The sequence below is a fragment of the Perca flavescens genome, chromosome 21 (assembly GCF_004354835.1).
Source record: "Perca flavescens isolate YP-PL-M2 chromosome 21, PFLA_1.0, whole genome shotgun sequence".
Lineage (NCBI taxonomy): Eukaryota > Metazoa > Chordata > Actinopteri > Perciformes > Percidae > Perca > Perca flavescens.
Genome location: NC_041351.1, coordinates 11979115 through 12003586, shown reverse-complemented (window position 1 = coordinate 12003586; position 24472 = coordinate 11979115). Strand labels below are relative to the sequence as shown.

The window sequence follows — 24472 nt, the reverse complement described above, 5'->3', positions numbered from 1 at the left end:
AACAGGAGGCCACAGGACTAGGTAAAATGACTGTATCACAAAGCTCTCTCGGGAGACAAAAAATATCTGGGAAGAATATAAAAAAATATACTGTCCATTAATTAAGTGCATGATGTCTTACCTCCACATGAGCGTCTGGTGTACAGAAGGCCGTAAGTGGAAGACGTGGTTGCTAACAGCCAGGTTATGCTCTAGCCTGAAGGGCTCTAGGACTACACCGTCCCGTACAGGGAACGTCAGGCGCAGCTCCTCGTTGTGGTTGGCTGCATTGGTTGAAAAAGAGCCAAGGTCAGACTATCATGAACTTTTAAAGGAATAATTCACTGTTAAGATATCTTCATTGATAATGTTCAAGTTACTGACCTGGAGGAGGAGGGAGAGCGTTGATATTTGGTTTGATGTCAGGAGGGAAGGGTGGTTTCACGTCCTGGTTTGGCGACAAGTATGGAGGGATGTTACTTCCTGGGGTCATTGGAGGGGTGGGGTTGCCTGGCACTGGGGAGTGAGGGTAGTTACCCACCGGTCTGGGCGGCTATATTGCAGACAATCGATTAGAAATCAAATGTTCATGGGACTATAATCAGCACAACACAAGAGAATGATAATATGAAGAAACTAGCTTACCCCATTCATATTACCCTGGCTGTACTGATATCCACTCCCAGAGAAGTTATTTGTTTGGCCATTAAAAGGTGGCTCTTGCTGTAATGAAAAAAAAAAAAAAAAAGGATTAAAAATTATTTTTCTCTCCAAATTAACCTCTATTATTTGTACCAAAAAACTGCTGACACCTTGCCAAAAGGTTTTTGGTATGATACTCAAAATAATCATCAAACGTTTGGGTGAATAGCAATATTACTGCACCTTATAGTACTGGCCCATGGCACCACTGGGTGGAGGGTATTGGCCCTGCAGCTGCTGTCCTGGCATCCTCTGGCCCGGGTAGTTAGGGGACGGCAGCGGCCTCGAGGGGTTAGGTGAGGGGTACGGCCCCTGCTGGTTAGGGAACTGGCTGTTTGGTCCATACTGCTGCCCACCATAACTTGGCTGTGGATGCAGAGATGACAAACATATATTCAACATACAGCAAACAAGCTGAACCTTGAAGATGAAAGTGTTAAATTCACATCCACTCACCTCCCCTGGGTACGGCCTTTTCATGCCCTGCATAGCCATGCCCTGAGGCCGGGGACCTGCATAGCCTTGCTGGGGCATCCTTTGGCCATGAGCCCCGAAAGGCCCCATGCCTTGGCCCCTTGGCTGGTTCATTCCCATGGGGGGCCCGCTCATGCTGGATGCATTCATGCCACTGCCCATGTTCCCGGGGATGGACGGAGGGCCGCGGGGTCCTGGCTGGTTCATGAACTGGCTGTTGTACGCCTGGTTTGGTCCCATCTGGAAAGAGGAACTCATCTGCAAGACAAAATGGGTTCAATCAACCATCTCTCAGTTGAATGTCAATGTGGCGAATTTTACTTGTGAAAAGCGTCAAAAGTCACAAAAGACAAAAATGTTCCATGCTCTGAAAAAAGATGCGCTTGTTAGCTTTTGTTATGGCTAAATGTGCCATTTGGCTCCATTACTACTTCAGTAACTAAACACCCTCAACAACTTCTCTTAACTTCCTGTTGTAGTACTACTGCTAGTATTGAAAGGCAAAGTCAGTGAAGCGCTATCAGTTGTTTGTCATGTCCTACCGGTCCATATTGGTTCATGTCCTTGTTCTGGGTTTCCTGCAGGGCAGCTACGGTTGCTGTGGCAGTGGCGGTTGCCGTGGCGGCAGCAGCAGCAACTGCCGCGGCGGCAGCAGCAGCGGCAGGCTGGGTGAAGTCTGACGGAGCACGGGAGTGTTGAGGGATGCCCATTCCTCCGGGTCCAGCGTTAGGCCCTCCAGGGTAACTATGCCAAAGAGCAACACAATATAGGTAATGAGCTCAGACCATCAAGCTGGAGGATTGCAATCAGAATGACTTCTCAGCTATTTTAATCGTTGACAGGTACTAATTCCACTGTCCACTTACTTGCCACCAAAGCCTCCTCCTCCGGGGTAGTTGGGTCGTCCGTACATGCCCTGCTGCATGTAGCCCTGGTTGGAGTTGCCTTTGTTTGGGAACTGCTGCTGAGGACCGGGGAACTGAGAAGAGTTCATCCCAGGATTGTTACCAGACATACCTGAGCCCATAGGGTTGCCCCCAGGGTTCATGGGATTGTTGTTGTTGACCATGGGATTTCCCAACACCTGTTGGACATACACATACAGAGACATGTAAATGTTGGATGCATTTATATTAAAAATCTGAATATAGGAATAGGAAAACCCTCCTGCAGTAGCACTTTAAAAGAACAGAAATGTGTTCCTATCAGATGCAGTCCACTCAGACAGACTCTGTTGGACAGGTATGGGATCTCACCTGGCTCTGCGACGTGTTGGTCACGCCCCAGACTGTAGTGACCACCGACAACGAACCTGGAGGCTGATTGGTGTTCTGTTGCCAGGGAACTGAGTCGTAGGGAAAAGACCCATCTCTGCTGAGGATGGATAGAAACACATCATGCAGACAAATCAAAATGTGGCCTGCGTCACTGCACACATATTTGTTGTGTACATTAGTACAGTGGTAGTAAGTATACTGGCATTCTCTGACCGATAGGGAAAGACAACGGTTTTATTGTTGGGATTATAAAACAAAAGGATGTTCTTCCTCTTGAAATGCACACACAATGTGTTCTTTTCAATTTCTCAATTTGTCCCTATTGACTGTGCTACAAGCAGTTAGTCTGGCAGTTTGTCTGGCCACTGATCCATAAGGAACACCAGGCTCCATGTGGAGAGGAAGGGCTTACCCCAAGGGCCTGTTCTGTCTGTTCACACACACACACACACACACACACACACACACACACACACACACACACACACACTGACCCGTGTGAGAGGCTGGGCTTCATGGAGCTCATAGGGGGCTGCATGGGCACTTTTCCCGGAGGCTCGTTCTGCCTGTTCTTCTGATGACGGAGGAGGAGGAGACGTCCCAGCTCCTCACACCACGAGGACAGAAGAGCTGGAAAGAGAGCAGAGGAAGAGTGTATCAGTGGAATCCTAAATATATCTAAATATCTGCAGATGTAACAACCCTCTATTGCAAGTGCTGAAAAAACTAATTATGTGAGACGAGCAGGGCAGACGGAACAACAACTTAAGAACAGAAGCTCTGCAAAAAAAGCAATGGCCTGACTGACAAAATGATGTGTAAGGTCTTTGTGCAAAATACACTATGACAAAACCAGGAGTCCTGTCTGTACCTTTAAAACAGAATAGGTCTACAATCACTGCCAGTCAGCCCACATAACTATGCAACAACATTTAACATTTAAGCATCCTATAAGGTGAGAAAGAATAACAAATGTTACTAAAGACGTTTTTTTTTTTTTTTAAAAAAAAAAATTGTGAGAACCTTTTCTGAAATTATCTGCTAAGTAAAGTAAAACTGTATTAAAAATGTGGTTGTGTAGTTGTGTATTTTTAATATAAATTTTTATTTGTTTATATGAACAGCTGAAGGGTCATTTTTCCCCACATTAAATTAAAGGTTAAATGTATTATTTATATCCATGCTAGCAGCAAGGTACACATTAGCTGCCTGTTTACTCTTTATTCACATTTTTGTTTGTGCTTTCAATGATTTCCAGGAAAAAAACGTACAATAAAACTTTCTGTGGGGGAATGAATGCAAACAGTGAAAGATTTAACTTTTGAAAAAGTGACAGCATAGAACTTCTCCCGATGAATCAAACAGAATAAAATAACATTTGTTTGTATCACTTTATCCGATTATCGGATTTATCATCTTCTAATAGTTATTTGCTCTATTATTAATTCTTATTCTATAATGTCTTGCTGTCTTTTAAACGTCATTGTTGTATCCACTCATGTGCACTGTCTGCCACTCTCTTCAGGCTAGTCTTCATCAGTAGTAGTCTATGTAAATGTATGTCTGTCCTGTTAGGGTCTTTTTCCCTTTAGGATTCTCTCTGTGAAATAAACTGACAAAGAAAAGTAAACCCCAAATTATATCCTACAGCAAGCATGGCTTTACCCTGAAAAAATGTTTTTCCAACCAAAAGCAGCCAAAATGTGTTGCATTATTAGTTCATTTAAATGCATATATTGCCAGGTGAGAAGCAGCTTACGTTCTATGTAAGATGAGGGATTCCTTGAGACCAACTTAGTATTTTGTATACTAGAAAACTCCTCTTATAGTAAGAGACATAAGGAGGCACCTTTATGCTGCAATATAAAATACCAGCTTTAAATTAATTATGTCACTGCAGCTCTTGGCCACTAGGGTTCACTCTGGGCCTGCAGATGGACTTACTAAGGAACCGCTTGGTTAGGTAGCCATCACCTAAGAGTGTGTTTGATCAAATCATATGCTTTTCATCTGCAGTGCATGTTTTTGTACTGTGCCAACTACAAAAGACTCCAGTTTCCTTATTCTCTCCCTCTCGCTTCCCGTCTCCTTCTAGCCTCTCTCTGCGGCGGCAGAAGAGAAAGGGAATGTGGATTCAATCAAAGAGCAGGGCAGCCACCTCCTCTTATGATTCACAGCACTTCTAGGCTGACTAAGGAGCAAGGGAAGGAGGGGGGGTTAAACAGAGCTCTTGGTGATTTCAGCTGCGGTTCGCGCAAAAAGCCACGTCAATATGACAGCAGACAGTGCAGGCTGTCCTCGCAGGCAGATCCTCCCTGCTGCCACATGCAAGGATAGGCTGCCACAGCACATATTACATAGAGAGGGACAGGGGAGGGACAGAGAGGGAGATAAAAAAAAAAAAAAAAAAAAAAAAAAAAAAAAAACGTTGAGTGAGTCAGTGAGAGAGGGGGCATCAGGCTAATGGGGCTGATGGGAGGGAGGAACAAACAAAAGCCCATCACAAACATGGCAACCCAGAGATTTGCCCACACATGAGTGCTTGCAAACAGTGCAAGCCTACTGACACACACATAAGGAAAGACACCACACTGGCTTATATTGTAGAGGTAAAATAAATAGGACACGAGATGTCCTCTGAGTGCGCCGAATTTCCGAGGACAAAACTGAATTTCAGCATCGGCAAACAAACACACACCTTCTCTTTTCAGAGCATTGCACCCCAAAAGGCACATCCTCTCCTTTCATTTGAACACTGAGCACACCAGCCTCGCTCTGTGTAAAGATGAGGGCTGGAATACAAAAGACATGTACAGATGGTGCCAGCAGTCTCTCTGCCTCTCCCTCTCCTCTCCCTCCCCTCCCTTCCACTCCTTTAAAAAGCAGCACAGGGCTCAGGCGCAGAGGCAGCTGGGTTTTTCCTCCTTCCCACCCGCTTATGCTCCCTCTCTTTTTCTCCCCCCCCCCCCATCCTTCCTGCCTCCTGCTCTTGGCAAGGCAGGTGCCAGGAGACAGGCTGTGCTGTTCCTCCAGAGGATTGATCTGACTTTACCGCGGCTGTGCTTTGGTTGACAGAAAAGACCTCTGAGGTGCTATTCTACTGAAAACATCACACCCACAGGTAGATGTACCGATTTGTAGGTTAGTTTTGATGAAATATAACCGGGTCCAAGTGCTAGCTTTATAAGTTTCACATCTATGTTAGAATGTCCTGCAGTGTTTCAACAGCACCCTCCCTCTTTGCAGACCCCCTTCTGATTGAGAGTTTTAAATTCAAGGGCCTGGCGACCAGCCAGCATGTTACAGCTCAATTAGGTCTCATTATTCTCTTCCAACAAGGGGTAACTTGCACTTCTTCTATGTTGATAAACATGTCTCCGCAATTTATCCCATAACTGTGCCACTGTGAGGCCGTCTGGCTGAGGGGACGGTATCTACGTTTCACACCGAGGCCGACATCAACAGCCGCAGGACAAAAACAACAACAGCGTTGAGCCGAGCAGTGAAATGATAATACATATTTAAAGGAATGAGAGGAAAAAAAGGAGAGGGAAGCACCAGCGCTGCCACTTAAAGAGGAATTATTCTACCCCACCATTACATAAAGGGCTTATCACCACACAAAATGATCACCTCTGCTGAGCACCAACCTGTTTAAAGGAGAAGAGCTCTGTCATTGACTCAGAGGATAAACACCTCACAGTCTCTCCCTCCTCCTCCTCCTCCTCCTCCTCCTCCTCCTCCTCCTCCTTCACCCATGCATCTCTTTGGACAGTGCGGATGATGAACACAAAAGGATTACTGTTTTTCTTCTCCTCTCCTCCCACAGACGGTCCTTCAATAGACTCATCTGTTTTCCTCCTTGAGAAGAGCCAAAACTGGAGATAATCGTCTCAGGTGTAGCTCTTCCAAATGACTATTCTGGAGTGAATCAAACTGCCGTTTGGTGCTACAGAGCATCTTTTTGCTCTGTTTACATTGGTCTCCCTGGCGGCTATGGGTCTCTGTCTTCCATAAGGAGAGGAGCCTATCTTGTTTGCCTTGTAGATAGTCCCAGGGGCCCGGCTGAGTCTGAGCCGTATTGATATTCTGGTGCTCAGCTGTGCAGCCTGATGGTCAGCCAAGGCGAAGGGCGGTAAACGCATCTGCTGGGACTAGATGGGTGGTTCAGCGGGTGGGCCTGCAGCTTCCAGCTTCACTCTCTGTCATAAAGCCCCGGGGAAACATGACAAACGACATGGACTGCATCCCTGACAGTTGTTCAATGTTCTTTCCAATGATAATGCTCCCCCACCCCAACTTTTGCCACACATTCAGACAGGAGAAACAGAGATAAACTGTGCTGATTAAATACCTTTTATTCTGCCTCTTTTGACTCCACCAAAAGAAAAGTGCCTCTAGATTTAAGGGTCAGTTCACCCAAATTACATCGTGTCTAGCCATTGTAGTTTGCCAATGTTTTGAGATCTCATTTCTGTCTCTACCCCAATACAATGGAAGTGAACAGAATTCCATTTGCGCTGCTCAAAATAATATTTGTTAAAGAAAAAAAGTGTCTTTTCAGAAACAAAGTAATTTGTACTCAAATTTAAACAGTTTTGTTCAACAGTCTTCAATGGAGCTACGTAGCTGCGTGCGTTGGCTCCGTAGCTACGTGGTATCCTAGCTGATGTGCATGTTCCCAAAAACGTAACTACAAGTCGGGGGTTTGGCAGCTACGGATATATCACGTACAGCCGGAACTGTGACTTGTCAGTTTGGGCTGCTTGTAGAGATTGTTGAAAGTGAATATAACATGAAGCATGAAGTAAAAAAAGACAGACTTCCCCAATGTCACTCATATTACAAAGTGACTGGAATGTAAACACAGTTACTGTGGCGACAATAGGCTAATTAACGATAAATCTGTCTAATGATGCAGTGGAGCAACAGTATAAATCAAAACATATGCTCCAGGTATCTACGGTGAGACTCCTGTTATGTGTTACCCCCTTGCGTCAACTATAAATCCATCTCACCAAAGCAATAGTACCTATAAAAAATGTTGACATGTTCTGTGTTCATTTTTCCATACTTTGAGCACGACAAATGGAATTCCATTCACCTCTATTGTTTTAGGGTGTAGGCAGGAATAAAATAAATGTGTTTTTGTAACTTGGGTGAGTTAACCCTTTAAAACAGATGTACAGCAAATAAAACACCACCACGACCAATAGTGGCTAAGTGCTGCATGAACAACCTGTGGGAGAGGATTAGGCCACAAACACGGAATGAATGGCTACCAAAGGTCACTCCTTTACTTGCTGCCACCTCCAGCACATTTCTCTCTACTCTTCGTCTTCTTCCTTTTCTCCCTCACTCTTTCTCTCTGTTTACTGGCAGGAGGACTGTATGGGAGGCAGCAGGTAAGGCAGATGCCAAGAGCTCTTATGATCCTCGTCCCTCCCCTCCCTCCCTCTCTGCTCTGTATCTAATAGACACCTGCTCCCTTGTCAACCCCGGCTCCCACCTGGCATCGTCCCACATGGCTTGGTCACTAACGCCCACACAAACATACAGTATACATCCAGTCATCACATCACACTCACATTATCAGCAGCACTTCCTCACAATTCCCATACAAACTGTAACAACGAAGTCCAGTTTTTGCTTTAAACCTGTCAGGGAGAATCACAACCTCCAAACGGCTTGTTTGAAGACATTTAGCCAGAAGGGCTGAAAGGAGAACAAAGACCATGAGCAAACTAACAAGAACGGCTCCAGTGGGCTGCACTCTTTAGTTTCTGAGGGAGCTCTAATCACATTCTGTTCCTCCCTCCCTCCACTCTCTCTCTCTCTCTCTGCCCAGAAAGGATTGAATGGACACAAGCCTCCTGCAGGCCAAAGTCAATTAAAATAAGACAGAGTCTAGGGAGCCCTAGCATCCCTGGTTACTGAAAGCACCTAAGAGGCCATGCAAAACAGCCATGTTTAGCTTAGCCAAAGAATTCCTCACTTGTGTAGGCTTCCCGGAACTGTAAATGTTTGGGATTTACCTCATAATATATGAAAAACTACATGAATAACTGGTTGCTATGACATTCACTTACAGCTATCCTGCATAAACTACCGGCTGGATTGTAAATCATCTCCCTCTTGCCTCGCGGCACTCAGCACAGTCATCACAGAGCCAAGGGTGCCCGCCTCACAGCCATCAAATCTCTCTTTTGTCTCTTCACAGATGCCACCAATTATTCATCAGCGCCAATTTGATAATGAAATGGAAGCAACTCATCCATCATGCAGTCTTTTGAGGAGCGGGTATAACAGGTTACAGACCTGTCAACCCATGACAGACCAGAACTGTGCTACAGTACTTGTTTATCCATGGGGGAAAATTAGATGGAATCTCACAGGTGGAACACATTTTCCCTCTCTGGTCACCCTGTCAACTCTACAACACTTTGGCACGGAAGGGAGTGCGAACTGGGTGTCGTAAAACTGAGTCTGTAAACTGACTTCATTAGCTCAGTTATTAAGATTTTAAAGTTGGATGAGTCATTTTGTGACATATTTCAGGGTGATTGATGTTTTCAGAAAGCTGATGAAGTGGGAAGGATGTGTGAAGTGGAAACATGTGAATGTCATGGCTGCCATGTGGCATCAAAATGTGACATATTTCCCCCGAGGTCCTTTAAACGTATGCAGTCAAGGAGCTATTTCATTAAGTGAAAATGAGCTGAGAGAGAAAAAATTGAAATAACCACAATGACAGTGAGTGTGTAGCAGTGGAAAAGTATGAGAAAGCAAATATATGTTTTGGATTTAAAGCATTAGCGCTAACCGTTATAAAACAACCACCTCCTGTCTGCACCTCATCTTTGTCTGCTGCTTTTTTTTTTTTTTTTTTCTTGCATTATTTCCTCTGCTGCTCAGAAGTCAGTGATGTTGGAGTCTTGTCAATGAGTACTTAGGCCCGTTGCCTCATGGGGAGCCAGACTTGCTGGCTAGGTTTTCTGGCCCATTTCAGAGCTGCCCCGGCTTAAATACAGCCTCCTGCTGGCCACATGGCCACAATGTCGTGCCATGTCCATCCGTCGAGAAGGGGGGACGCTTGGACTCGTGCCAGAAAGGTTTTACTGAAGCCACAAGCATATGTGGCCATGTGGAGGCAAGCGGCACAAGGAAAAAAAAGAAAATGCTGCAGATTTGGTGTTTCTGGGTTGCTGTTTTGACATCCTACAGTCTTTGTTGCAACATTCTAACCTCTTAAGACTGACGGATAGAAAAGCTGTCCCTTACTCCTCTTAACGTCCCACTCCTGCTGTCATAATAACTTTAGTATCAAAATATCCAGCTAACCACTTTGTGATGCAAATTTTGATTTATATAGATATAAAAATGCAGGATTTCTTAATAAAAATTGAAATGTCAAAGATAAGACATTTAAAATAAAGATCTGTGTATACAGATTTGAGATAAAGATTGTACTGTATGTCTTTAAGTAGTCCACTTGGCACTAACTGAATACCAACTGGAACATACAATATACGCCACAATCTCTAGATGATTTATGCAGATCTCATCACTCTGACTGACATTTCTTGGTCATGGATATATAGGAACCAAACCCTTGTCTAAGCAGGCCAGTGATTTAAATGATAATCTCTCTTGGCACATGCAACAAATCTCTTCATTAAAAACAGGGCATGCCATTCAGGATCCCTGTAAAGCACGGAGGTGGAAATCTATAGCATTTCACCCCCTGGTGAGAATTAATTCCTTGTACATTTAAGCCAAACATCTTCCCCGACCAACATTGAATCTTCAATCTGTTACTGTATGTCGCTCCCTGCTACAGTAAGCTCATTGGGAGCAAAACTCCTTCCAAACCTACATCTTTATGTCTTAATTCAGGAGCTAAAATCTGGCAACAGCGTGTTAAGTGTTAAGTGTCTGAGGTCAAGTTTCCTCAAAAAGCCATAGCAGTGGTTTTGCATGTTTTAGCACATCTACTAACAATCATATTTACTTAACAGCTAACAATTTTGCAATTTCTTCTCCTGAAAATCTCTCCTTCCTGCTTAGCAAATTCGCCATCATAATCGCAATGCGCCAAGGTACAAATGCGCCTGGCTTTTAAAGGGAATGGGAGCTGACACTCCGATTGGTTTATTGCATGTTACGCACTAAACACCCCTATGATTAATTAAGACACTAACTACATCCCTTTTTAACCATGTGCCTGGTGCACGGACCCTTTTTTCCACTGTTAAACTAGCAAAAGTGGATTCGTACACGCCCTAAACGCACCTGTGCCAGGCACTTCACGCCATGCGCTTAGATCGTTAAAATAGGGCAACGGGTGTGCTTTTTGGTTAAAGTAACATTGCAGCTTGCAAGTTAGGACTGCATTACCACGTAGTGATCATGTAACTTTGAGTTAACCTAAACAGACGTGATGCTCATTCTTTTGTCTATTTTCCCAGTTTTTATTGTTACCTTTAATTTTAAATGTTAACTAATTATTTTTTATGTTGCTTTTCTATAGATTCTAAAAGCGCTATATAAATAAACTTTATGTGATTAATATGATTCAACTGAAGTTTGGCTAACTGATTTTCATACTGCAAAAATGAGTGGAAAGAAAGGAAAATATACATTAAAAAGTACAGCATGTATTTGAAAACAGTCAGTAAAAATATAATACATACATGATTTGTAATTAAGGAGCTAAAAAAACTTACAAAAAAAACACTGCCATGGCCCTTTAAAAGGGAAAAGCATCCAGCCAACTGCACAGTGAGGCCGACTGCAACAGCACAGAGTGTGCTATTAACCATGCACTTCTGCAACCAGATTATAAGATGAGCAGACCTGCAAAGAAGCTGCTTACAGGAGCCAGACTGTTTCCCGAGCAACAGGCTGCTATTAACGAAGGCCCAGCCTTAAGCCCCCGTCTACAATGATACTAATTAGGCACGGAGCAGATGTGCCCAGACTAGTGCCCACCTCAGGGTGCTGGGCAGGACCGGTAGTGTCCTGGCAGCATACGCTGGTGGCTGATTCACCTGCGACCTTTTCACAGTGGGCCTGGTGACAAAACCTCCCTTTAGACGTACAGTACGGAACAGACACTGGAGAAGCCTGGGTCGAGTCCCGGCACCCCTCTAGGCTCATTAGAGTCATCCATATGTGCAACAGTGCAGTATTTGAATAAAAAAGCTTTCTAATGATAAACACTCAGGCCAAATGGTATGTATGGCTTCAAAAAACAATATACATTTAGCAAATAATGTGCATTTTTTTCATTTTCACATATTCTTATTCCTTCAAATTGAATAATTTTAAAATCTATTTTATACAGGGCATAATGAATTTCACACTGTAGATGTCTTTAAAAAATGTTTTATTCTATTTTACTTTATACATTCTTATTGTCTAAGTTAGGTTGCTGGTACTTTGTCTACATACAAATAAAAATAAAATCATATAATGTATCATTTTGATTTGCCCTTCTATATGTGGCCCCTACTGAAACTATGTTGCATATGCTATATTCTCATTGATGCTTGTTGTCCCAGTTTCCTTACAGCAATCATTAAAGTTTCATCACATTATTCTGACTCTGATGTAAGCTCTGTTCACAACTCTTACTGTTTTGTGTGTGTAGGTGGGGGGGTATAATTAACATACAAATCACCGAGAAGAACAAGGCATAAACTTAGATTGTTAATGGCTTCAATGAACATCTGGGAACACAAGTGTGAACTGTGATGCAGGCAAGATGATGAAACAACATGTGTGACATGCTTCATACTGTAAAACTCCGACAGACATCACAACAGCAGCCATGTAGCTTTTTCTAAATGACCAACCAAAAGAAGCACATCTGATGTCATTCCATGTACAGTATGTCGACACAGTCCAGTGTGAGGACATAATGCAAGGACTGTGATGAGGATGGTTGGTTGGAATTCAGCCAATGTGCATGAGTTTCCTGTGCGACACACAGCAAGTACCTGAGTCAGACTGACACCTCCTGCAGCAGTTGGTTTCTGTAGGGTTCAAATTTTACATTTTACTGTACTTTTCAAACATGTCTAAAGATATTCAGTAAATGACAGACATTTGATTAGGGGTTTCGCTCTTATTCAAACACAAACCCTATGAGATTACAGGGTGATTGATCAGGTTATTTTATTCACAAACTGACTAAAAACCTACTAAGAAGAGGAGAGAATGATTGAACATACTATACTTCAAATGAGCAAAAATATCGCTTAACAGAATTGCAAAACATTTTGAATAGATCATACTTTTACTGTGTTATGGTACAAAATGACGAAAATATTGAGCGCAGACAGTTTAAGGATTGTTGATCACATCATGACACTCCTGTTACAAATACTAAAGAAATGACTAAAAAAAAACGATTATTATTATTAGTTATAGTCATCCGTAGTGATGAACCTAATTACTATAGGGTATCTGCTAATCAATGAGCCTACACTTCTCTATTACTATTGATTGAATATGTAGCTCTTTATCCGAGCAATTAACAAGGCTTGATTATAATTCTATGCTAGGCAATTAAGTGTAAGTATTGTTTGTGTGTGCAGGTGGTAAGTGTGTGTGTGTGTGTGTGTGTGTGTGTGTGTGTGTGTGTGTGTGTGTGTGTGTGTGTGTGTGTGTGTGTGTGTGTGTGTGTGTGTGTGTGTGTGTGTGTGGGAGGTTATGCCATAGACGTGTGGAAGAGAAATGATTGATGTGGTTTAAATCTCTGCTGTTCACCTATTATACAGGTTATAAAGGTTATAGATTACTTAATGTGCTGCTTTAGCATCTTACAATACCGTCATTCGTAATCTCTCATAACTGTCTCAGCCTCATTTTCTGGTTCTTACCAGTTGAGGACGCAGCTATCTGAAAGCATGTTTGCACTGCTTTCCACATATAAAAGACTGTGTAAAGGCCTTGACTGCTTTTTCCAGAGGGGTAACTCACTCTGCTGTAGATACAGACCAAGTTAAGTGTTTCCACTGCTCTGCACTCTGATACCTGATCCACGCCAAACGTATGACTACTTTCCACCGACTGTATGGGATTGATCATAAATTAAGATCAAATGAAAGTGCACCCACTGAAGCCTGCTTTTGGTTGCTGTTGTTTGTTGTTTAAAGGACTTACAGCAAGAATAACAAGTAGGCGGATGCGCTTGTGTTCCCCCTTTGATGTGAGGAGGAAACTATACCTACGGTTACACCTGGCATTTCAATGCATTTTTAATACTCCGATTAGTACTTTCAGAGATCGCATTCCACTTTGTACCATTTTTGTGACAAATTTTGGTTAGGACAAATATTTGTCTATGAAGCACAGTTTTTTTCTTTTTTAACCAAAACTTGCTGTGCTCTCACCAAACGTCACTGGGTTTCCACACTAACCTCCAGTGAAACCAACTATTTGGAGTTCATTGACCTAAAAATATCATTATTCATGATCCACTACACCGATTGGCTGGAAGTATCGCTGGCCCTGCCACCCTCTTTATCTGATCTTTGGAGGATTCAATATCCAATGTGGTCAAAAACAAAACCAGGACTTTACTGTACAGCTAAAAAAAAAAAAAACTAGAGAGAAAGCCAAATGAACAATAAAGAAACCAACCAACCAACCAACCAACCAACCAATAATTCTCAAGTTAAGTCAATAGGAGAAAGAAATGTCTCTCTTAACAGGAACTCATTCATTAAAGGGATATTCCACAAAAAATCTATCTTTTGTTAGTTAACAGAGTTTGTAGCTTGCATGGATTTGATGGTGACTCACAGTCACAGCAAAAAATCCAAAATGTCCGAATGAACTTCCAAAAAAACTCTTTTTCCACTTCCGTCATTCATCTGTATGTTCTAATGATACTCAAATGATAGATTTTTGGTGAAGTATTCCTTTAAGTTGAACAAAACAGGTGGATTAGCATCTCAATGCAGTCGAATGTCTAAAATTTAAACTTGTTGCTCCTATTTAAAAAAAAAAAAAACACATGATTGGACCATGAGCAACACTGAATCCCAGATCTGAAACTAGTGAATTACTACATAGGGAGGAAATGTGTGCGTGTCTCTGCAGTGAGCCTGGCTGGTTGTGCTGTGTGGCACAGAGGGGAGTGGGTGTGATAAACTGCCAAGAGTCTCGCAAAAAACGCCACCTCAAGTAGGTCAGCTCGACTCAGAGAGATAATCAAGGCCATTTCGACCCCTTCTGTGTGAGCTGTAAGTGGGTCAAATGCGGCAGTCAACTGTTGCAACTCTATCACGCGGGCCGCTGAGAGGCACTTGTCATACTGTCAAACCCCATTCCGTTAGTTTAAGACGTGGCGGGGTGCCCGCCTGCACCCACCAATGCAGCAACCAACCCTCTATCTGCCCCCCCAGGGGTGAAGTAATGTGAAGTTACTCTCAGCAGCAGCAGATCCACCTTCTCACTTGTCACTGAATACACCCCCTGCAAACACAACCCTCTTTAACTGTTGTCTCCTCCTTTTGACAGCTTACAGCTTTGCAGCTCTGTCCTATTCACAGCAGCGAAACCTTCCCCCCCCCCATGTCTAAAATGCCACCCGCATTTCAACCAGTCTTACTCCAGCAATGTCCCATATTTCTCACTCTTCACTGCACGGAAAAAGGGGGAACTCATGTGTCGAGAAACACTTCTGAGCACAAATCTGCAACAGCAGAACAAAGGCGATACAGGGCAGCCTTAATCTCTGCACTACTGAAGCCAGCAGCTATTTTAAAGCTCTTTCTCTGTGTCTCCCTGTCCCTCCCACCTTCCTCTCTTCTCTCTAACATTCTTCCTCTCTCACCTCCCCTCCCCTCCCCTCCCTCTTCCCCCACGTTTCCCTCGGTGTCTCAGGGCAGCAGCTTCTCTCTGTTTTCCTCTCCTCTCTCCTGCGTGTCCAGTGACTGACTGCACAATACACATCAATTATTCATGGCTGCTCTCTCCGTTTCGCAGGCAAAACCAATCACAGATGGAGTCATTGCTAATGGGCTCCTGCTGTACTTGCCACCGGCTTCTTTGCACTCAAGCAACAAATACCCCAGAGACAATGAGAGGGAAAACAGGGATAAGCTGTAAAAAAGAAAAAGAAAAAAAAAGGAAACTTCATACAGCACTAACAGCCATGAGGAGAAAAAGGAGGACACATGGTCAGAGAAGAAGAAAGGTGCGTATCGTCACATATAATTTAGCAAAATTAGGAGCCGGCTTCTGCAGCAGTAAAGGGTTAAATACAGAGGGGGGGGGGGGGGGGAGAGAGGAGGTGGGGGGGGAAGAGAGGACAGGCAAAGTGGGAGAGAGGGAGAGAGAAAACCAAATGCTTATCTCCTCACCTCGGATGTATGCAGCAGTTATTGATGTATCTTCTTTTTCTGTCTAGTGATCCATTGCTTGCTCTCCCAATACACACATCACACAGAAGCAGCCACAGCCACTTCGCCAGAAGGGAGAGAGGGAGGGAGGGGAGAGGAGGAGGGAGGGAGGAGAGGAGAGGGAAAAAATGCAGGCAGCTCACATTTCAAACCTGCAAAGGGGGGTGGTGCCTAATGTGCTAGACAGCCTGTATCTTGGCCCACGTCCAGAGCAACGAGTAAAAAGAAGCCTCAATCAATTCATTTAAAGCAACATTTGTTACGAGGGACATGCACCGCAAAAAAAGTGGCGATAGACACGGTTCAGGTGGGTACATTAAGCAGTGATTTCAGCCCCCAAACGTTGTCTTTGCATACAGTCAACTTAATCCATCAAACTAGTCATTGTAATTAAGGGGCATGGAGGAGCAGGAGGAGGAGCAGGCTGGGTATTGTGGCTTCCTGATTCACAGAGCGTTGGAATCAGAGAGGGAGGGGCCAATTAGACCACATTTGTCTTTCAGCACACATGAACCATAGTAAGCTTTTGGATAAATAATTACACACATATAAAACATGTAAACTGTGGTTAGACAGACCACCTGAGGCAGTCTGGAGCATCTATTGTCATCTGCAAATAAAAAGTACACTCATCAGCAGCAAGTCGATGTCAGGTGTCAACTGATCTGTGGCTTAAATACAATAATATGCATTTAATTAGATACACGAGGTACAATGTAAATTCATTGTAATATGCAAACATCTGATTTTGCAACAGTGCAAATAACAGAGCCATATGGAGTGGCAGAAGATGCTACCAATCACCTCCTGCTGCCACAGACATAATAACTGCGACAACTACAGAGAAGGACAGACAAGCTCTACAGCTCTTATCTCTGGTCTCTCCCGTCTGTATTTGTATCTAGTGGTATTTACTATCAGCTAAGTGCACAGCAGGTGACTTACATCCCTGAACCCCTGCCTCAAGTTAACACATCCATCATAGCTGGCTGGAAGACTTCACATACAGTGATCATACAGTGTAAAACACACTGATGGTCCAAAGTAGACACAGTGTAGATTTGTAGCTTCTGTGACACTCATATCATATATAATAAGCCTTTAACCTCGTAAACTCTGACACGGGAATGTCTTTACAAACTGGTGCAGCCAAGATTTTTTCAAATCCATGTAACTGTATTCTTCAGGCCTCTTGGGTTTGAATAAAGTAACGTGTAGTAAACAAAATATTATCTAAATTGAAAGAACATTTAGGGGGAATTTAAGAAGAGTTCGAGAGGTTTAAGAAAGTAACTCATATCTAGAAAATAAATCCATGTTTGATAGATAAGATCAAGCATTAATGAATCAACTCATCGGATTTAGAAAATCTGTTTTTGTGGTGGACTTTATCTTGTAAATAACAGTACGGACCTCTAATGATTATAATGTACGAGGTGTTTGTACAGTAGATGGGGTGAGTGAACACTTATCCTTAGACTGGGTTTCAGTTCTTGGACTAAAATAACAGCAGACACCACTTGAGGAACCATGGCTGCCTCACCGCCATCTGAAATAAAGCTTCCATACATGGAAAATAAAGTCTTAAATGTGCATTTAAATCTGATTTACTAAAGGTTGTTTATTTCTCAACTGCCGCTGACAGTCAAAATGGGCCACCAACAATGTGTAATTCTCTATTTAGGAAAAGCCACAGCTAAACTATATGTTGAAGTACACCGGGTGGATAGAAGGACAGAAAGTAAAAAAAAAAAAAAAAGAAAATTGGTGTGGAAAGCTCTGGGAAGAGAAATTACAGCCCTTCTGGCCTGTGTGTATCTGACCTCTGTATTGTGTGTACAATCAGAGACTTTTCCACAGCTCAATGACAACACGTCTGACCTCCGCATCTTCAGCACTGGAAAGCCGTACAGTCAGCACTTCAAACAAATCAAATTTTCAAATTTACTTTAAATTTGGACTCAAGCAAACTAAAGAATTCAACCACGAGAATAAAGTAAAAAAAAAAAAAAAGACTTGAAAAATTTGCATCTTAATCCTGATCGTGTTTCTTTGAAATCAGTGAGAATTGCTGCATCTTTCCTGTTTTGGGAATTTCCATTTAAAAAAAATGTTTATATCTTGAAATAAGATTACTAGCATGACGATAATGTTCCTCTTTCCATTTAGTCTTCACTTCAAACACGTTTATACTTTATATTAAGCCACTTAATATTGTAATTCTGTTTTCTCCACATTGTATTTCTGTTCCTACTACCTTTGTCTACTCTGCACATACATACAGCACCTGTGGCACGTCTGCTTGTACATATTTTAAGACAAACTTGTGATTTTACACATATAGATAAAGTGGACTTTACTTGGCTGTTATGATGAATATTATAGATGTCGAGGTTTCTATGAGTATTAAGCAGTTGCTCACACTGCCTAAGGTTGATATACAAACATGCACAGCATCCCCTCATACACTACCAGTACAAGTCCCACCGTAGAAACTCCAACAATCAAACCAGCTAAACAAGATGAAATGAACTATGAAAACTCTTTTGCTGAGATGTTTTAGTTTGTCATGCTGACACTATTAACTAAAACCCACAATGTCTTTTGATCAAACTTTAAAACAGCCCTGCAAGGTGTGAAATGAGTGTAGAGACAAACCAGCCTGACAGAGCCAAAATAATTATCTGCTGAATAGCTGATTTACCAGGCGTTTGTTACACGAGAGAATTAACTGCTCCCCCTCTCTTTTTAGTTGGTGCCTCCTTTCACTCCTTTAAAGCTGAGGAATTCCAAGAGCTTACTGAGGCGCAAACGATTGGGAATGTGCCACTCTGACCCTCTTGGAGGAAAATTCGTGATTAAGCGTTTTGTAAACGCTCTCGAACCAGACTGAACCATCCTGCAGGAGGGGTGTGACGCTAATGAAAGAGGCCTAAGAGGGCTTGTAATGTACCCTGTGATGGAGAGATGGAGAGAGAGAGAGAGAGAGAGAGAGAGGGGAGGCTCTGATGAGTTTATCCACACCGAGCGAGTGATCTCCCTGCTTTGATGTTGCCACTCGCTCCACGTGCAATGCTTCGCCCTGCGGTAAGACAGTCCAAGTAATCACAGATTAATAGAGCAGGCTAATCTCATTCACAAAGAGGTCACTATGAGCAGACAGACGCCCCTCCCCCAGCATTGTGGGCCGCTTGCAAAAAGGCAAAAGGACTACAACTGGCCAATCCCCCTGAGTACATCTATTAAAGAGCACATTTCACTAAATCACACCGTGTGTAGAGTCAACATCTAAACCTCTAAACTGCTGACTTTGCTATAATTCAGGTAGATATGCTGACTTATAAAATCAATAGGAGGTTATAATGAAGTTTTCCTCAGGCGAGAAGATACATTTTGTAGGTGTTATTAGGATCAAGGTCTACTTTTTGCCCTTTTAAGCTTTTTCTTACAAAGTAAATTAACAAACGAATGTCTTAAACTGTTGGAGGCATTACATGATGAATACATTTGTCAAAGCTACAACCTGCTTCAGCTTTAAGTTTACTGTGAACATTGATTTCCTACTGTTGAAATCAGCTCTGCCCTCCCCTCAGCGCAATTTCCCCCTCAATGTTCTCCCATGTTCTGGAGAGGACTTTAGATGACACAACAGCAATGTAATAGCTCGACCACGCCGCGTGTCAGAGCCAAGACAAGGTAGGCCTGGTTAAAACGGGACACCAAATCTGATTTACTTATTAGCTTGTTAGCACAGTTACTGACCTAACGTCCTCTGTGGCAGATAGCCCCGCTCGTAACTACCAGAGATCTTGCCCCCTCCTGTCCACTTTGAACATAGATTTTCAGAGCAGATTACAAGATGTGACTGTGCAGGCCAGAGGTTATGAGAGTAAAGATTTGGCTTCAAATGCTCCCTGCACACTGTTTTCTGCTTATTCATTTTGAGGAAACTCCCAGGCTTTGGGCTACACAAGCCCCTTTGTGAACAGAGATAAGCAACAAACATAAGGTGGAACAGTTTCAAGCTGTCTGTATCCAGAACAATAAAAAAAGCTTGTTATGCAACAAATGGCAGACTGTCGTGTTAATGAAAAAAAAAAAAAAATCTAAAATAAATTGTATCACATCCAGGAAAATTGTGACAGATTTAGCTAAACAAATAATTGCTACAAGAACATTACGCACAGGATGCTGTATTCAATTAAACATCAAATTCACCTCATGTTATGTCCTCTCTACACAGACTTGATCTAGCTTCTCAGATTTGTTCCTCAGTGAACGGCAGACACTAACTCCTCTGTATCTCCTGTTGGATGGCTGACCTGCTGCCGCCATCCTGGCCCCTTCATGTGACTCACTCCCTTCCCCCGTCACTCGGCAACGGCCCCCGCAGGACATTGGGGAGTGGGTCCAGCCCCTGGGGCCCTGTGGGAGTGTCGTTTAAGAGCCTTCTCCCTTGGCTGCCAGAGAGGGCTTTCTCTCCGCTTTAACAACCTCCTCGACTGAGGCCTCCACTCCAAAGAGCTTGTGGGAGCTTTGCAGGAGAATGGCTCCTTAGTGGTTTCCATTGACTCTCTCTCTCTCTCTCTCTCTCTCTCTCTCTCTCTCTCTCTTTCTACAGGCCTCTCAAAATATCCATGCATACAGGTATATAATTGTCCATGAAATGCACTTTGGGATGCTGCCTAGACTGGAGTACTTGCTGGTTTCCAAATGACTACTGTTGCAGGGAATTATTCAGACAGAGAATCAATTGGCAATCTTATCTAAGCCCATCAAGTAGGGCCTGAGATTTGATTTAGCATTAAGTAGAATTACAACATTTGGCAGTATAAGTTAATTGCAGGCAGAAAATGATTCCCCTCTCGTGGCTAACATAAGATTGACATTGTGTGATTTGAAGCCTCATATTACCACATATAAAACCATGGACGCCGTAAATCAGAAAAGCCAAACACAAGTGAAAATTCAAACAATATGTGGCTCTGACTTTCATGTCCTAGTAGACTTAAGATGGCTCAGCAGAGAGGCCGAGCACACAGAAGCAACTGCACAACCCCACTTTCCTCATAACCCAAGACAGGTGGAACCCACAAATCAAAAAGTGTAAAGGAGCACAAAATATTCCTGTTATCTTCCGAGCTGCTGACAGCCGATACATCTTCATTCCCGTCGTGCTTCAGCATGATTTTTTTCGCCAGCTTGATAACAACATTTAGCAGTATACATCTGTCCCAATAATCCATCACTGTATCAAGATGACAGTGCGTTGTGAAAACAGGAACTCATTGTCACTGATAAAGTCGTTTTTTTGTCGCGTATGAGAAATGGCGTTTTCTGCTGTACGCACTTTGTCTTAAATCTCCAGAGAAGAAACTGTAGCTGTAGTTCTCCATGCTGTGATAAAGTTTGGAAATGAGATCCAAAATGAAGAAGACAAAGTTTATGCAGATATTAGAGGGCAAAGGGAAAGGTATTTTGCGTTACTATTTTTGTGGAAAACAAAAGAAAAAGATGGTTGGACTATTTACTGTATTAAGCAGAGAGCCATAAAATAATCTAAGATCATCATTTTTTCCCCTTTGAGTCTTTGCAAGATTCCGATACTTGCTCTCCAACACAATTCGGTTAAGAGTGCTTTTCTGGAGTATCAGGATCTTAAACAGTCTAGTAGAAATGGGTGGGTATCATGAAACGCTGCCAAGAATGCAGGCAGGAACTTTGAGCTCAAACAGGCCAGCATGGCCAGATGGCCTGAGACGGCGGTTGAGAAAACTCTGGTCTTACCTGCTGATTTTGGAGTGAACTTGTCCCTGTTGGCAGCGCACACGGCCAGGAGCCGGTAGCCCAGGTCCAAGTCGTAGCCCTGCTGTGCTGCTACGCGGCTGACCACCTGAACACAAGGACAGCATGCAGCACTCAGTCAGGATAATGTCACATATTCTATTCCATTATTGTGTGAGGTTCATTCCTACTGAGGAAATAACTAAATGATACAGGGACTTAAGATAAAGCATTTTCTTAAAAGATAGATACTGTATTTCTTGGGAAAAACTCTGACGTCACGTAAATACTACTGTATCATACTGTAAGGCCACATATAGATAAAAAAATAAAGACAAGACGTCAATGAATGCATTTTTGATTTGTGGATAAATGAATAGACAGAAAAAACATTTAGGTTTTTGGAGCGTTTAGTAACTCAATTGATATTTTTTATCCTCCTATTCTATTCTATTCTCATCTTAACAAAAGAGACAAGTAGAAAGTGCTATATATATATAGATTGAATGAACCTATATATATATATATATATATATATATATATATATATATATATATATATATATATATATATATATATATATATATATATATATAGTATATATATATATATAAATATATATATATAAGTTCATTCAAATGCAGAAGTTGATGAAAAAATAGTAACAAAATGCCATCAAATTTAATTTAATACGTTTTGGAGATATCCTGCTAACTAACAAGAATTAATTAAAAAAGACAAATAAACAGGAATGGAAACATAATCTCATGACCGAAGTGATTATACTGCTCTGAAATGGGAGCAGTATAAACTCATCAAAGGACTATTCATTCATCAAAAGGAATATTTTGTCCCAACATTTTCCCAGATTCTGGCTGTCACAGAAGAATGAAGTTTGGCAGCATCCTCCAGTTCAACTTAAAGGATAAAGTCATTACAAGTTTATCAGTTCCATATGAGTCGGTGGACAAAATGTGGCCTCCGGTGCTGCGATGCCCACTGAGAGGAAACATTAAGAGAAACATCCACATGCCACAGGAGGTGATGTAAATCACCCTTATGTGGCACATGTTGCTTTGATTTACCATTGCCATTATCAGCTCAAAGAGACCCGCTCAAGATGTTAAGACCTTTAGGACATACTAAGGCCTGTGTGGACCAACATGCCTCACTAGAGACAGATTCTTCTCCCTGCCTGGTTTTCATAGAAGTTCAAGACAAGCCCTGAGGTAGCACAGCTGAACACTGCTCCCTGCACCATATCATTATCTCCTGTAAGTATAGTCTTGACGTGACACCAAAACAGAGTATGTATATCTGGCCTTTATTTATAGGAATCCTCCATTAAGAAGAAGATATACGAGTATAGGCTGTCTAATTAGAGTCTAAGAGAGGGACAATTTGCTAAATGGTAATTTTAGTGTAAGAAGTTACAACAAGTAGTTCTAATTTCAGCACTTAAATTGTAAAGTCAGTGGAGTGTTGGTGGTGGATTGTCTTCCACATTAGGATGATTACAAAGATAAATAATCTTGTTTTTTATGCACCCTTTTCCTTGAAATGTTTTTAAGTTTGGATGTGTTTAATAGTGGCCTGATCTTTCGGGTATTTTCTAAGAAAGTAATTTTTTGCTTACCCCGTTGGCAGACTATACGGTACATAGCAAATTTGTTTGCAATGTACAAACCGTTTTTTTTTTTTTTTTTTTTTTTTTTTGCGGTGTAGCCACCTGTCTGATATCACCACATGCCAACACTGAGGCAGCAGTGAGATACAAAAAATGCAGGCAACAGGGTGAAGTGTTTACCATTACAGTCTGAGTAATTTCACAATCACATCAGACTGTCTGTGCTCCCTCACAGTGTGGTTCAGGCTAAGGTCTATACAACCCATAAACTAAAAGGAAAAGCTTTGAGATTTTCACGGCAGGAAACAAATTGAATTGGCAAAATGGAGGAAAAGGCACCTGCTGCAGCACATTAAAGCAGTAACACAATCACTTAAATGGAGGGATGTGTCAGAGCGGTTTCACTGTGGTGCTCAAGTACAAATCTCTCGGGTTCTTTTGCTCGCTATAGCCATGCTGGCTCGGCGGGGTTACAAATTGCACCCAACAGGAGCTATATGTATCTCTTATCTACTGCTGGAGGCGGTATGGAAATGAGCAAGTTAAAGCACAGAATGGCCCAAGGTGACAGGTGAGTGACACATCCGCTGTCCATCCATTGTTCTACCTAACTATCTGTTCTGGCTCTTGGCCCAACATTTCCAGAAGACAGACAGCCATCTCTTAATTTGGTAACTCTCCTGTCTGCATTGACACAGTATACTTTTTTTATTATTTTTTTTTGGGGCATTTTCACCTTTAATGGATAGGACAGCTATGAAATGGGGGAGAGAAAGGGGGTTCGACACAGAGGACTCACAGGTCGGACTCGAACCCTGGACCTTCTGCGTCGATGTATAAACCTCTACATATGTGCGCCTGCTCTACCAACTGAGCTATCCGGGACACCGGAAGAGTTTTTTTTAATTGAAGAAATATTTCTAAAAATCCATGAAAAAAATATCAAATATTCACCCCCTGTAGGTTTGAAGTACTTAATTAGGAATGGTTTGAAAAGTTTTTATGGACATTTTGGAATCCATTGTAACTGCTGTAATTCCAAGATTCTGACCTTCATAGAGAAAGCAGCAAACGTTTCAGTACCACCTTTTAGGGTTGCAAACTTTGAACCAGCCCGCATAAAAATTAAGGTTTACAATAAATAGTTGTGGGCCAAACCAGAAAGACAGGAAACTGTTTAAACTGTAATTACGCGGCAGATTTGTCGACTGTG

The 24472-nt window shown here is 42.4% G+C and overlaps 1 protein-coding gene across 4 annotated transcripts in view; it reads right to left on the bottom strand.

The window, feature by feature from the left end:
• The window catches only part of LOC114548302 (zinc finger MIZ domain-containing protein 1), a 105661-nt gene that overhangs the window by 4493 nt on the left and 76696 nt on the right, over positions 1-24472 (bottom strand). For 3 of the 4 annotated variants that reach the window (XM_028568160.1, XM_028568159.1, XM_028568161.1), the window contains 10 exons: positions 21635-21740; positions 2927-3062; positions 2412-2529; positions 2022-2239; positions 1698-1899; positions 1138-1413; positions 865-1047; positions 625-702; positions 364-532; positions 122-263 (listed from right to left, as the gene is read on the bottom strand). In XM_028568160.1, the coding sequence (XP_028423961.1) occupies positions 122-263; positions 364-532; positions 625-702; positions 865-1047; positions 1138-1413; positions 1698-1899; positions 2022-2239; positions 2412-2529; positions 2927-3062; positions 21635-21740 (1628 nt within the window). The remainder of the gene's footprint in view (positions 1-121; positions 264-363; positions 533-624; positions 703-864; positions 1048-1137; positions 1414-1697; positions 1900-2021; positions 2240-2411; positions 2530-2926; positions 3063-21634; positions 21741-24472) is intronic. The other variant, XM_028568162.1, reaches the window with a different exon arrangement.